The sequence below is a fragment of the Musca autumnalis genome, unplaced genomic scaffold (genome assembly GCF_047663935.1).
Source record: "Musca autumnalis isolate F117 unplaced genomic scaffold, ASM4766393v1 scaffold_2, whole genome shotgun sequence".
Classification (NCBI taxonomy): domain Eukaryota; kingdom Metazoa; phylum Arthropoda; class Insecta; order Diptera; family Muscidae; genus Musca; species Musca autumnalis.
Genome location: NW_027411755.1, coordinates 177,907,871 through 177,923,275, shown reverse-complemented (window position 1 = coordinate 177,923,275; position 15,405 = coordinate 177,907,871). Strand labels below are relative to the sequence as shown.

The following is a 15,405-nucleotide window of genomic DNA, read 5'->3' as shown; positions in this document are numbered from 1 at the left end:
AAGGGTCTGTAGAAGCACCCTTTCTTTAAAAATAGGGTCTGTAGAAGCACCCTTTCTTTAAAAAAGGGTTTGTAGAAGCACCCTTTCTTTAAAAAGGGGTCTGTAGAAGCACCCTTCTTAAAAAAGGGTCTGTAGAAGCACCCTTTCTTTAAAAAAGGGTCTGTGGAAGCACTCTTTTTTTAAAAAAAGGTTCTGTGGAAGCATCCTTTCTTTAAAAAGGGTCTGTAGGAGCACCATTTCTTTCAGAAAGGGTCTGTAGAAGCACCCTTCCTTTCAAAAGGGTCCATAAAAGCACCTTTTCTTTAAGAAATGGGTCTATAGAAGCACCCTTTCTTTAAGGAAGGGTCTATAGAGGCACCCTTTCTTTAAGAAAGGGTCTATAGAGGCACCCTTTCTTTAAGAAAGGGTCTATAGAAGCACCCAATCCTTCAGAAAGGGTCTTTAGAAGCATTCTTTCTTTCAGAAAGGGTCTGGAGAAGCACCCTTTCTTAAAAAAGGTCTATAAAAGCACCCTTTCTTTAAAAAAGGGTCTATAAAAGCACCCTTTCTTTAAAAAAGGGTCTATAAAAGCACCCTTTCTTTAAAAAAGGGTCTATAAAAGCACCCTTTCTTTAAAAAAGGGTCTATAAAAGCACCCTTTCTTTAAAAAAGGGTCTATAAAAGCACCCTTTCTTTAAAAAAGGGTCTATAAAAGCACCATTTCTTTAAAAAATTGTCTATAAAAGCACCCTTTCTTTAAAAAAGGGTCTATAAAAGCACCCTTTCTTTAAAAAAGGGTCTATAAAAGCACCGTTTCTTTAAAAAAGGGCCTATAAAAGCACCCTTTCTTTAAGGAAGGGTCTATAGAAGCAACCTTTCTTTCAGAAAGGCTCTATAGAGGCACCCTTTCAATCCGATAGGGTTTATAGAGGCACCCTTTCAATCCGATAGGGTTTATAGAGGCACCCTTTCTATCAGAAAGGGCATTGGGAAACACCCTTTCATTAAGAAAGGGTCTGTAGAAGCACCCTTTCTTTAAAAAAAGGTCTATAGAAGCACCATTTCAAAAAGGGCCTATAGAAGCACAATTTCTTTCAGAAAGGATCTATAGAAGCACCCTTTTTCAGCAAGGGTCTATAGAAGCATCCTTTCTTTCAGAAAGGGTCTATAGAAGCATCCTTTCTTTCAGAAAGGTCTGTAGCAGCACACTTTCTTTCAGAAAAGGGCCTATAGAAGCACCCTTTCTTTCAGAAAGGTCTATAGAGGCACCCTTTCTATCAGAAACGGCATTAAGAAACACCCTTAGAAAGGGTCTGTAGAAACACCCTTTCTTTAAAAAAGGGTCTGTAGAAGCACCCTTTCTTTAAAAAAGGTCTGTAGAAGCACCCTTTCTTTAAAAAAAGGGCCTGTAGAAGCACCCTTTCTTTAAAAAGTGTCTGTAGAAGCACCCTTTCTTTAAAAAAGGGTCTGTAGAGGCACCCTTTCTTTAAAAAAGGGTCTGTAGAAGCACCCTTTCTTTAAAAAGGGGTCTGTAGAAGCACCCTTTCTTTAAAAAAGGGTCTGTAGAAGCAAGCTTTCTTTAAAAAAGGGTCTGTGGAAGCACCCTTTCTTTAAAAAAAGGGTTTGTAGAAGCACCCTTTCTTTAAAAAAGGGTCTGTAGAAGCACCCTTTCTTTAAAAAAGGGTCTGTAGAAGCACCCTTTCTTTAAAAAGGTCTGTAGAAGCACCCTTTCTTTAAAAAAAGGGCCTGTAGAAGCACCCTTTCTTTAAAAAGTGTCTGTAGAAGCACCCTTTCTTTAAAAAAGGGTCTGTAGAGGCACCCTTTCTTTAAAAAAGGGTCTGTAGAAGCACCCTTTCTTTAAAAAGGGTCTGCAGAAGCACCTTTTCTTTAAAAAGGGTCTGTAGAAGCACCCTTTCTTTAAAAAGGGGTCTGTAGAAGCACCATTTCTTTAAAAAAGGGTCTGTAGAAGCACCCTTTCTTTAAAAAGTGTCTGTAGAAGCACCCTTTCTTTAAAAAAGGGTCTGTAGAGGCACCCTTTCTTTAAAAAGGGTCTGTAGAAGCACCCTTTCTTTAAAAAAGGGTCTGCAGAAGCACCTTTTCTTTAAAAAAGGGTCTGTAGAAGTACCCTTTCTTTAAAAAAAGGGTCTGTAGAAGCACCCTTTCTTTAAAAAGTGTCTGTAGAAGCACCCTTTCTTTAAAAAGGGTCTGTAGAAGCACCCTTTCTTTAAAAAGGGGTCTGTAGAAGCACCCTTTCTTTAAAAAAGGGTCTGTAGAAGCAAGCTTTCTTTAAAAAAGGGTCTGTGGAAGCACCCTTTCTTTAAAAAAGGGTTTGTAGAAGCACCCTTTCTTTAAAAAAGGGTCTGTAGAAGCACCCTTTCTTTAAAAAAGGGTCTGTGGAAGCACCCTTTCTTTTAAAAAGGGTATGTAGAAGCATCCTTTCTTTAAAAAAGGGTCTGTAGAAGCACCCTTTCTTTCAAAAAGGGTCTATAGAAGCACCCTTTCTATAGACTGTAGAAGCACCCTTCCTTTAAACAAGGGTCTGTGAAGCACCCTTCCTTTAAACAAGGGTCTGTGAAGCACCCTTCCTTTAAACAAGGGTCTGTGAAGCACCCTTCCTTTAAACAAATGTCTGTAGAAGCACCCTTTCTTTAAAAAAGGGTCTGTAGAAGCACCCTTTCTTTAAAAAAAGGGTCTGTAGAAGCACCCTTTCTTTAAAAAAGGGTCTGTAGAAGCACCCTTTCTTTAAAAAGGGTCTGTAGAAGCACCCTTTCTTTAAAAAAGGGTCTGTAGAAGCACCCTTTCTTTAAAAAAGGGTCTGTAGAAGCACCCTTTCTTTAAAAAAGGGTCTGTAGAAGCACCCTTTGTTTAAAAAAAGGGTCTGTAGAAGCACCCTTTCATTAAAAAAGGGTCTATAGAAGCACCCTTTCTTTACGAAAGGGTCTGTAGAGGCACACTTTCTTTAAAAAGGGTCTGTAGAAGCACCCTTTCTTTGAAAAAGGGTCTGTAGAAGCACCCTTTCTTTAAAAAAGGGTCTGTAGAAGCACCCTTTCTTTAAAAAAGGGTCTGTAGAAGCACCCTTTCTTTAAAAAAGGGTCTGTAGAAGCACCCTTTCTTTAAAAAAAGGGTCTGTAGAAGCACCCTTTCTTTAAAAAAGGGTTTGTAGAAGCACCCTTTCTTTAAAAAGGGGTCTGTAGAAGCACCCTTCTTTAAAAAAGGGTCTGTAGAAGCACCCTTTCTTTAAAAAAGGGTCTGTGGAAGCACTCTTTTTTTAAAAAAGGTTCTGTGGAAGCATCCTTTCTTTAAAAAGGGTCGGTAGGAGCACCATTTCTTTCAGAAAGGGTCTGTAGAAGCACCCTTCCTTTCAAAAAGGGTCCATAAAAGCACCTTTTCTTTAAGAAATGGGTCTATAGAAGCACCCTTTCTTTAAGGAAGGGTCTATAGAGGCACCCTTTCTTTAAGAAAGGGTCTATAGAAGCACCCAATCCTTCAGAAAGGGTCTTTAGAAGCATTCTTTCTTTCAGAAAGGGTCTGGAGAAGCACCCTTTCTTTCAGAAAGGGTCTGGAGAAGCACCCTTTCTTTAAAAAAGGGTCTATAAAAGCACCCTTTCTTTAAAAAAGGGTCTATAAAAGCACCCTTTCTTTAAAAAAGGGTCTATAAAAGCACCCTTTCTTTAAAAAAGGGTCTGTAGAAGCACCCTTTCTTTAAAAAAGGGTCTGTAGAAGCACCCTTTCTTTAAAAAAGGGTCTGTAGAAGCACCCTTTCTTTAAAAAAGGGTCTGTAGAAGCACCCTTTCTTTAAAAAAGGGTCTGTAGAAGCACCCTTTCTTTAAAAAAGGGTCTGTAGAAGCACCCTTTCTTTAAAAAAAGGGTCTGTAGAAGCACCCTTTCTTTAAAAAAGGGTTTGTAGAAGCACCCTTTCTTTAAAAAGGGGTCTGTAGAAGCACCCTTCTTTAAAAAAGGGTCTGTAGAAGCACCCTTTCTTTAAAAAGGGTCTGTGGAAGCACTCTTTTTTTAAAAAAGGTTCTGTGGAAGCATCCTTTCTTTAAAAAGGGTCTGTAGGAGCACCATTTCTTTCAGAAAGGGTCTGTAGAAGCACCCTTCCTTTCAAAAAGGGTCCATAAAAGCACCTTTTCTTTAAGAAATGGGTCTATAGAAGCACCCTTTCTTTAAGGAAGGGTCTATAGAGGCACCCTTTCTTTAAGAAAGGGTCTATAGAAGCACCCAATCCTTCAGAAAGGGTCTTTAGAAGCATTCTTTCTTTCAGAAAGGGTCTGGAGAAGCACCCTTTCTTTAAAAAAGGGTCTATAAAAGCACCCTTTCTTTAAAAAAGGGTCTATAAAAGCACCCTTTCTTTAAAAAGGGTCTATAAAAGCACCCTTTCTTTAAAAAAGGGTCTATAAAAGCACCCTTTCTTTAAAAAAGGGTCTATAAAAGCACCCTTTCTTTAAAAAAGGGTCTATAAAAGCACCCTTTCTTTAAAAAAGGGTCTATAAAAGCACCCTTTCTTTAAAAAAGGGTCTATAAAAGCACCCTTTCTTTAAAAAAGGGTCTATAAAAGCACCCTTTCTTTAAAAAAGGGTCTATAAAAGCACCCTTTCTTTAAAAAAGGGTCTATAAAAGCACCCTTTCTTTAAAAAAGGGTCTATAAAAGCACCCTTTCTTTAAAAAAGGGTCTATAAAAGCACCCTTTCTTTAAAAAAGGGTCTATAAAAGCACCCTTTCTTTAAAAAAGGGTCTATAAAAGCACCCTTTCTTTAAAAAAGGGTCTATAAAAGCACCCTTTCTTTAAAAAAGGGTCTATAAAAGCACCCTTTCTTTAAAAAAGGGTCTATAAAAGCACCCTTTCTTTAAAAAAGGGTCTATAAAAGCACCCTTTCTTTAAAAAAGGGCCTATAAAAGCACCCTTTCTTTAAGGAAGGGTCTATAGAAGCAACCTTTCTTTCAGAAAGGCTCTATAGAGGCACCCTTTCAATCCGATAGGGTTTATAGAGGCACCCTTTCAATCCGATAGGGTTTATAGAGGCACCCTTTCTATCAGAAAGGGCATTGGGAAACACCCTTTCATTAAGAAAGGGTCTGTAGAAGCACCCTTTCTTTCAAAAAGGGGCCGAAAGAAGAACCATTTCTTTCAGAAAGGGTCTATAGGAGCACACTTTATTTAAAAAGGGCCTATAGAAGCACCCTTTATATCAGAAAAGGTCTTTAGAAGCATGCTTTCTTTCAGAAAGGGTCTGTAGAAGCACCGTTTCTTTCAAAAAGGGTCTATAAGAGCACCCTTTCTTTAAGAAAGGGTCTATGGAAGCAACCTTTCCTTCAGAAAAGGTCTATAGAAGCACCCTTTTTCAGAAAGGGTCTTTAGAAGCACCCTTTCTTTCAGAAAGGGTCTATAAGAGCACCCTTTCTTTAAAAGAGGGCCCATAAAAGCACCCTTCATTTCAGAAAGGGTCTAGAGAAGCACCCTTTCTATCAGAAAGGGTCTATAGATGCACCCTTTTTCAGAAAGGGTCTATAGAAGCACCCTTTCTTTAAGAAAGGGTCTATGGAAGCAACCTTTCCTTCAGAAAAGGTCTATAGAAGCACCCTTTTTCAGAAAGGGTCTAGAGAAGCACCCTTTCTATCAGAAAGGGTCTATAGATGCACCCTTTTTCAGAAAGGGTCTATAGAAGCATCCTTTCTTTCAGAAAGGGTCTAGAGAAGCACCCTTTCTATCAGAAAGGGTCTGGAGAAGCACCCATGCTTTCAAAAAGGGTCTATAGAAGCATCATTTCAAAAAGGACCTATAGAAGCACAATTTCTTTCAGAAAGGGTCTATAGAAGCACCCTTTTCAGAAAGGGTCTGTAGAAGCATCCTTTCTTTCAGAAAGGGTCTATGGAAGCATCCTTTCTTTCAGAAAGGGTCTGTAGCAGCACACTTTCTTTCAAAAAGGGCCTATAGAAGCAGCCTTTCTTTAAGAAAGGGTCTGTAGAAGCACCCTTTCATTCAAAAAGGGGCCGAAAGAAGCACAATTTCTTTCAGAAAGGGTCTATAGGAGCACACTTTATTTAAAAAGGGCCTATAGAAGCACCCTTTAGATCAGAAAAGGTCTTTAGAAGCATGCTTTCTTTCAGAAAGGGTCTGTAGAAGCACCGTTTCTTTCAAAAAGGGTCTATAAGAGCACCCTTTCTTTAAAAGAGGGCCCATAAAAGCACCCTTCATTTCAGAAAGGGTCTAGAGAAGCACCCTTTCTATCAGAAAGGGTCTATAGATGCACCCTTTATATCAGAAAAGGTCTTTAGAAGCATGCTTTCTTTCAGAAAGGGCATGTAGAAGCATCCTTTCTTTCAGAAAGGGTCTATAGAAGCACCATTACTTTAAGAAACGGTCTATAGAAACGCCCTTTCTTTCAGAAGGGGTCTACAGAAGAACTCTTTGTTTCAGAAAGGGTCTATAGAAGCACCCTTTGTTTCAGAAAGGGTCAATACGGGCCCAACATAAATTGAGGCGGCTGGATTGTCCGGATCTTAACTGGGCTACAACCATTCGTGTTTGCCTTGACAGCTGGCGTTCTTATGCTGCGATGGATGGGGACGGTGTCCAAGTATGCCATTCACACTGTACCTCTGTATTGCCTCCGCAACTGCATTAGTATGAATGCTATTCAATCCTGCCTGATACATTAGTTGATCTAGAGGTTTTGCGCTTACAGCTTTCGACCTCTCTCTCCCTTTCATGAAGATCTCTCCTGAGGTGCTTGGGTAGGTGAAGACTCTCCACTAGATCGTGACAGGGATATTCATGGCAGTGACATCCAAGCAAGTACTGTATCGACAAAATCTTGCTGTGCTGATGCATCTCATGAAGATGATTCACTGGTGTCAGGAGTTGCAGTCTTCAGCGTTGTTTTATTATTCCACTTCTTACCGCTTACCATACTGGTGCAAACAAATTATATGTTTGGGTGCAAACAAATACAAACCTAAAAGCCACAAAAAAACACAAGCATATGCACCAGTGGGCGTTTACTGAGATCAAGGGAGCGTAAATTCCAATGTAAAACACATTGAAATGTATGCTCACTTGCTCTCAGTAAGCGCTCACTGCCTATCTCTAATAAATTATGCTTGGATCCAAACATATAATCGTTTGCAACCAGTCCCAAACAAATATTTGTTTGGATCCAAACATATTTCTAACATATATTTTTCTGTGTGCATTAGCTTTCGCCGGTTTCGTTATTTTTGCAATGCTCTTCCACTTTATTAGGACAGAAAGTCCTTATCTATCCGTTTAGCTATCTGTTGTGGTTTTGACGTCCTGTACTAGATGGAAGATCAGTGAGCAGGCTCCCTGACAAATATTTTGTTTACATTGTTATGTTTCCAAAGTCAATATTCAAATTCTAGATCTAAAATCCTCATAATAATATATACCCCTTTATAATTTGTTTAGCTACCTGGAAATGTGCGCTCTTTGGAAGTTGAAGTAATGGGACAGGGTCGTGCCTATCTACAATTCACTTATCAATATTACACATCAAATCTGACTTTACAAACTGACAACAGAGTCGAAAAACAAACTGTTGTGTCTAATGTTACCGAATCTACTCCCAATGCCGTTGTTTCCAATGTTACGGAATCTGTCCCCATTCCCCAAGTGCTGGCTAAAGTTATTCCAGAATATTTCAATATCACTGCCATTGGAAAAATGTCATCAACTGTCACAATGTCTTTGGAAGTGTGTTTTTCATATCAACCACAGAGTGAAGAAGAGAAAGCAACAAATATGGTTATACTACAAATCGATTTTCCCTCCGGATTCATTGCCAACAATGCTCTGACCATGAAATTGAAAGACTTGGAGGAGATAATTAGCCGAATTGATATTCAAAGAGCAGGAACTCAGCTGGCAATATATTTTGAGACATTAACAGATAGTGAAGAGCACTGTCTTACCTTTACGGCTGATAAGAGCCAAGATGTGGGAGCTCTGAAGCCGTCATTAATTGAAATCTATGATTATTACAATGACCGGCGGCGTGCAAAGATTTTTTATGAGCTGAAAAAGTAATGTTTTGTGCAGAAACATAATTTCTTAATAAATAATACACAAGAATTAAAAAGTTCAGCAATTTTATTTTTTTGTTTTCCTTTATAAACTTGAAAACTTAAAGTTGAAAGTTTTGACGTGCGGAAACACACACAATTTGTCTGATATTTCTAATGAACGACCCATCACTTCATCGTTCAATAACAGTACATGATTTAGGGTATAACTAATGTCATGTTCACACGAGCGTTTCAATTACGTTGTTCGCCTATCGAACGACGTACACGAATTAAACCGTTTCCACGACACCATTCGTAATTAACAGAAACATAAACAAAATTTCCTTTATTTTTGTTTCCTTGTTTTCACGAAAATTTGAACCGAAACACACATAAAATATACATTAAATGAATAGGAAAAGCAATAGACTTTCCTACAAATGTATCTTCTATATTTAACCACACACATTTCGTCTATTTTTTCCATAAATTCTGAATAATTTTGTATTTTCAATATATTTTTATATGTTTCCATTTTCAAAATTAAAGGGAGAGAGACATGTCAAAACAACATATGTTTATACAGACTTTCCGTTATTTGTTTCCTTTTTGTTTCTGATTTTTTACGCGATTTTGAACTAATGGACAAGAAATGTGTGTGGAGTTAAGAAGGAAACACAACAATATTCCTTCTGCATTTATATAAAATGTTTAGTTCATTAATTTTCACTCATCTTTTTCCTTTTTTCTAAAAATTTTTGTGTTTTCAACAAATTTTTCAATTTTGAATTTAGACATGTCATAATTAATGTTTTCGATAAATTCTCTCATTTGTTAGGGATGGGACATACTTATTCGTCGTTCAGAGAGTATTTCTAATCGAACAACGTAGAAAAATCGTCGTTCGTTCATAGAATTTTGTGTGGGGAAATATGTAATTTATTCGTAGTTATGGGTCGAACAACGAATAGAGAACGAACGACGTACCGTGGAAACGGGCTATAAGGGTATGCGAAGTCAATGTATTTTTCTCAGGTAAGTTTAGCAATAGCAACATAAGCTTTGTTCCTTTACTTTTTTAATAGTAGAAGTAACAAAAGAAAGAACTGTCAAAATTGCTCTCACATAACAAGTTTTGCACAAAAGTAGAGGAACCCTAAAATAGTTCATCTGGCAGCAATGTAAAAAAAACATGACTGCTTTGAAAAAATTACAACAAATAAAATAAATGTCACCAGTGAAATAGGTTTAATTTTTTATTATTTATATTCATTTTATTATACCCTACACCACTTTGTGGAAAGGGTATTATAAGTTTGTTTTGGAAAAAATCATGTAACACCGCAAAATATTCGTCGGAGACCCCCAATGTGGTATACCAATTTTCATATCTCGGCGAGATAAAGCGATTTTGAAATGTGTGTCCTTCCGTCCGTGTGCCCGTCCGTCCTTGTGTCCGTCTGTCCATTATAAATTGTAATCAAACTCCAGGCCGCAATTATGGACCGTAGGTCAAGAAATTTGGTATGGAGGTCTGTTTCACATCAGAATAGATCGCTATTTTAATTGGTGATGATCATGAAATATTTAGCGGGTGAAATGGACCAAAAACATAATTTTTATCCGATTTTGTAGCTGCTCTGTAGGTCGCAATAAAAGCCCGATGGCCTTGAAAATTCGAACAACGTAACTGTTTAGGTGATAGCTCAGAAAGGCCGCAGAGAATAGTTGTTGTTTGTGGAGATGAGCAAGTGATACAAACCCGAGTGCAACCGATAAATAAAAGGAGAGGAAAATAAAACACAACGGTTTTAGTTTGTACTAGCAAATGCCCACTACTTCGTATGCGGAATATATAATCAATATTTAATGCGGGAATGGTGAATGCTGGAGATTCTGTTGTACTAAGACCTATTTTTATTACCAATATTTTTTTCGATTGTAGCCAGAATTTACAAAAAAAAAAAAAAAATCTGCCGTATCGCATCCCTACACAACTACCATATTTTTTATTTCGAATTTTCAAAACTACGTATCATATTGCAAATTTCAGATTTGACTCCTGGTTCTAACCCTTCCAACATATATTCTAACCCCAATTCACTATTTAGTACTTTTTGTATAAAAAAGTACGAATTTGAAAAGCCTCCTCCCTACCTCCACTCTAAACTAATCTAATGCCAAATTTCAAAATTCCAGTTCTACCCCTTACAAAATCACAAATTGTACAAAATTCTATACCATATAGCAAATACCAAAAGGTACGAAATTTTGTACCATTTAGCACTTTTCGTACACGATTTTCCAAAATGTACTTTCATATCTATCCGTTCACCTAAACCCAATTTATAGCCAATGTAGTTCCATTTAGCACTTTTCCATAAGTACGAATTTCCAAAACTACCTCAATCCTACATTCCAACAGTAATCTGTTCACGCAAATAGAAATAGTAGCGAATTCTGTACCATTTAGTACTGCTTCGTGCACGTTAGTACGATTTTCCAAAGCTACCTCTATATCTCAATTCTATATTCCAACAGTAATCTTAATTCCATATTTCAGGATTCCAGCTCTTCAAATCCAAATCATACTAAGCTCACTACCATTTAGGACTTTTCGATCTTTGGTACATCTTTCTTACTCTTCATCAGTGACCCCAATTCCAAATTTCAGGATTCCAACTCTATCCGTTCACCCAAATCCAAATTGTACTAAATTTAGTACCATTAAGAACTTTTCGTGCACTGATGTATAGTCCGAATTTCCAAAAACTTTTTCTTGTTACTATCCACCAGTTACCCTAATTTCAAATTTCAGGATTCCAGCTCTATCCGTTCACCCAAATCCAAATTGTACTAAATTTAGTATCATTTAGTACTTTTCGTACCCTTATAGTTCGAATTTACAAAAACTTTCATTGTTACTCTTCATCAGTGACCCTCATTGCAAATGTTTGTATTCCAGCTCTATCCGTTCACCCAAATCCAAATTGTACTATATTTAGTACCATTTAGTACTTTTTGTATACTTTTAATTCGAATTTCAAAAACCTTTCTTTTTACTCTCCATCAGTGATCCTCATTCCAAATTTTAGGATTCCAGCTCTATCCGTTCACCCAAATCCAAATTGTACTAAATTTAGTACCATTTAGTACTTTTCGTGCACTTATAGTTCGAATTTCTAAAAACTTTTCATTGTTACTCTTCATCAGTGACCCTCATTCCAAATGTCTGTATTCCAGCTCAATCTGTTCACCCAAATCAAAATTGTACTAAATTTAGTACCATTTAGTACTTTTCGTACGCGTATAGTTCGAATTTCCAAAAACCTTTCTTTGTTACTCTTCATCAGTGACCCTCATTCCAAATGTTTTTATTCCAGCTCTATCCGTTCACCCAAACTCAAATTGTACAAAATTTAGTACAATTTATTACTTTTCGTACACTTATAGTTCGAATTCCAAAAACCTTTAATTTTTACTCTTCATCAGTGATCCTCATTCCAAATTCCAGGAATCCGGCTCTATCCGTTCACCCAAATCTAAATTGTACTAAATTTAGTACCATTTAGTACTTTTCGTGCATTTATAGTTCGAATTTCTAAAAACCTTTCTTTGTTACTCTCCACCAGTGACCCTCATTCCAAATGTCTGTATTCCAGCTCAATCTGTTCACCCAAATCAAAATTGTACTAAATTTAGTACCATTTAGTACTTTTCGTACCTCTAAGTTCGAAATTCAAAAAACCTATCATTGTTACTCTTCATCAGTGACCCTCATTCCAAATGTCTGTATTCCAGCTCAATCTGTTCACCCAAATCAAAATTGCACTAAATTTAGTACCATTTAGTACTTTTCCTACCCTTATAGTTCGAATTTCCAAAAACCTATCATTGTTACTCTTCATCAGTGACCCTCGTTCCAAATGTTTGTATTCCAGCTCTATCCGTTCACCCAAATCCAAATTGTACTAAATTTAGTACCATTTAGTACTATTCATGCACTTATAGTTCGAATTTCCAAAAACCTTTCTTTTTTACTCTCCATCAGTGACCTTAATTCCAAATTTCAGGATTCCAGCTCAATTCGTTCACCCAAACCCAAATTGTACTAAATTTAGTACAATTTATTACTTTTCGTACACTTATAGTCCGAATTCCAAAAACCTTTCATTTTAACTCTTCATCAGTGATCCTCATTCCAAATTTCACGATTCCAGCTCTATCCGTTCACCCAAATCCAAATTGTACTAAATTTAGTACCATTTAGTACTTTTCATGTACTTATAGTTCGCATTTCTAAAAACTTTTCTTTGTTACTCTCCATCAGTGACCCTCATTAAAAATTTCAGGATTCCAGCTCAATCCGTTCACCGAAATCCAAATTGTACTAAATTTGGTACCATTTAGAACTTTTCGTGCACTTATAGTTAGGATTTCCAAAAAATTTTCTTTGTTATTCTCCACCACTGACCATAATTTCAAATTTCAGGATTCTAGCTGTATCCGTTCACCCAAATCCAAATTGTACTAAATTCAGTACCATTTAGTACTTTTCGTACACTTATAGTTCGAATTCCAAAAAACTTTCATTTTTACTCTTCATCAGTGATCCTCATTCCAAATTTCAGGATTCCAGCTCTATCCGTTCACCCAAATCCAAATTGTACTAAATTTAGTACCATTTAGTACTTTTCGTACCCTTATAGTTCGAATTTCCAAAAACCTTTCTTTGTTACTCTTCATCAGTGACCATCATTCCAAATGTTTGTATTCCAGCTCTATCCGTTCACTCAAATCCAAATTGTACTAAATTTAGTACCATTTAGTACTTTTCGTACCCTTGTAGTTCGAATTTCCAAAAACCCTTTGGTACATCTTTCTAACTCTCCATCAGTTACCCTCATTCCGAATTTCAGAATTCTAGCTCTTCCCGTTTGCCTAATACCAAGGGTACCATATTTAGTACCTTTTAGTACTTTTCGTACACTTCTAGGTCGAATTTCCAAAAACCCAGCCTTATCTCACCCCTACACACCAACAGCAACCTACACCCAAAATTTCAAGTTTCTAGCTTCAGCCGTTTCGTCTGGGCGTTGATGAATCAGTCAGTCAGTCACTCACCTCACTACTCTTTTATATATATAGATAAATAATAATATTGGTGTGGGTGATTTATTAAGGCGAAAAGTGCTGATGACTTTACCTGGTGTGGGTGAGACGCGTTACAATTCGCGAGTAAGCCGAGAAATACTTCCATACTGGTGAAGAGATGACTTATAAGTGTTTTTTGTATAAAAACCGAAAGTAAATCAAGGTTGTGGAAATCACTGCTTATTGGAAAGTTCTCACTACGATCCGAACTGAGCGAATATAGTTCCAGGGAGAAATTGCAGAGAAATTCCACTACCAAGAGAGTAAGTACTCTCTACGATCTGAGAAGATTTGTAGGGCAATGATTGGAAATATCATCCTACGGTCCGCCGTAAGCGAACATAGTTTCTCAGAGGGTTTATAGAGAACACTTAAGGAAGGGAGGCCTCTCTGCGATCCGAACTAGGCGAACAAAGGCTCCCTGGAGATTTGTAGTGAAAATACCAATACAGAGTTTCTAACTTAAACAGTAACAGTATGTGACAAAGAAGATGCTTCCAATGCACCATAACTTTTGTGTGAAAATTGTGAAAATGTTTTATATACCGGTTATAACTTTATATTTGGAGGACCAACTCTTGCCCTTTCCATTGATGCCAATTATAATATATCCAGTTTTTTTGCTTGAAGTGTAATCATTTGCAAACTAGAGGTCGCAATTATAGCTCAATAGTCACGAAATTTTGCACGAGGTAAGTGTTTTGGTCGAAAAAGATGCCTACAACTTTGGATGATGATCCGATATTATTTAGCGGCTGAAATGGACCATTACTTTTGTATGAAAAGTATATACATTTTATTTTTGGTCCATATTTTTATTCCTGGATGGCATATACCGGCAAATAGCCTACATATGGAAAAATAAATACTGATATTTCCCCTGATGCAAATTGCAATAATGTGTCTGCTAGATAACGGGCTTTCTGTACCTCCTACACAAAATTTGGGAAAAGTGTAGTTTAAGGACCAGTCTCGGATCTATTTGAATTTTTATACCCTCCACCATATGGAGAGTATAATTAAATTTGTCATTCCGTTTGTAACACATCGAAATATTCGTCGGAGACATATTAAATATTTGACCATGTCTGTCCGTCCGTCCGTCTGTCTGTTGAAATCAAGATACAGCTCGCAATTTTAAAGATAGAGAGTCAAAATTTGGTACCGACATTTTTATTACTTGCAGGATGGTTGGTATTGAAAATGGGATATATCGGTCCACGTTTTGATATAGCCCCCATAGAACGGTACCTCCCGATTTTCTGTATTTTTAAGGTTTTAGCTATATTATCCTACCAAAATGGCTGAAATTTGGTACGTAGTCTTCTTTAGGGCTATAAAATTTTCCCCCAGAATTTTGTCGGTATCGGTCCACTCCTTCATATAGCCCCCATAGAACGGTACCTCCCGGTTTTCGGTATTTTGAAGGTTTAGCTTCATTATCACACCGAAATGGCTGATGTTTGGTACTTAGTCTTCGTTGGGGAAATAAAACTCCCCCAGAATTTTGTCGGAATTGGTCCACGTCTTCATATAGCCCCCCTAGAACGGTACCTCCCGATTTTCGGTATTTTGAAGGTTGTGGCCACAATAATCCACTGAAATAGCTGAAATTTGGTATTTAGTCTTCATTTGGGGTATAAAACTTTTCATATCAAATTTGTAGGTATAGGTCCTCGCCTTTGTATAGCCCCCATAGAACAAAATCTCCCAATGTTCGGTATTTTGACGGTTGTGGCCTCAATATTCCTCCGAAATGTGGTACTTAGTCTTCGTTGGGGTATAAAACTTTCCCCAGAATTTTGTCGGCATAGGTCCACGCCTTCATATAGCCCCCGCATTTCCGTTATTTTGAAGGGTGTGACCACAATAATCCATCGAAATGGCTGAAATTTGGTATTTAGTCTTCGGAGTATTCAACTTTCCCCTCAAAATTTGCCGGTATAGCCCCATAGAACGGTACATACCAATTTTCGATATTTTGAAAGTTGTGGCCTCAATATTCCACCGAATATAGAAATTTGGTATTTAGTGTACGTTGGAGGTGAAAACCTTTCCGACTAAAATTCGTCGGTATAGGTCCACGTTTCGATATAGCCCCATAGAACGGTACCTTCCGATTTTCGTAATTCTGAGGGTTGTGACGTAAATATCCCACCGAAATGACTGAATTTTGTTATTTAGTCTTCCATTGAGTTAAAAAATATTCCAGAAGAGAATTATCAGTATAGTTCCATGTCTTCCTAT

At 37.3% G+C, this 15,405-nt stretch overlaps 1 protein-coding gene across 1 annotated transcript in view; it reads left to right on the top strand.

The window, feature by feature from the left end:
• The window catches only part of LOC141394934 (thioester-containing protein 1 allele R1-like), a 37,243-nt gene extending 29,165 nt beyond the window's left edge, over positions 1–8,078 (top strand). Inside the window, exon 9 of the mRNA XM_073970102.1 lies at positions 7,409–8,078. Coding sequence (XP_073826203.1) covers positions 7,409–8,026 — 618 coding nt within the window. The 3' untranslated portion in view covers positions 8,027–8,078. The remainder of the gene's footprint in view (positions 1–7,408) is intronic.
• Positions 8,079–15,405: the final 7,327 nt, after the last annotated feature.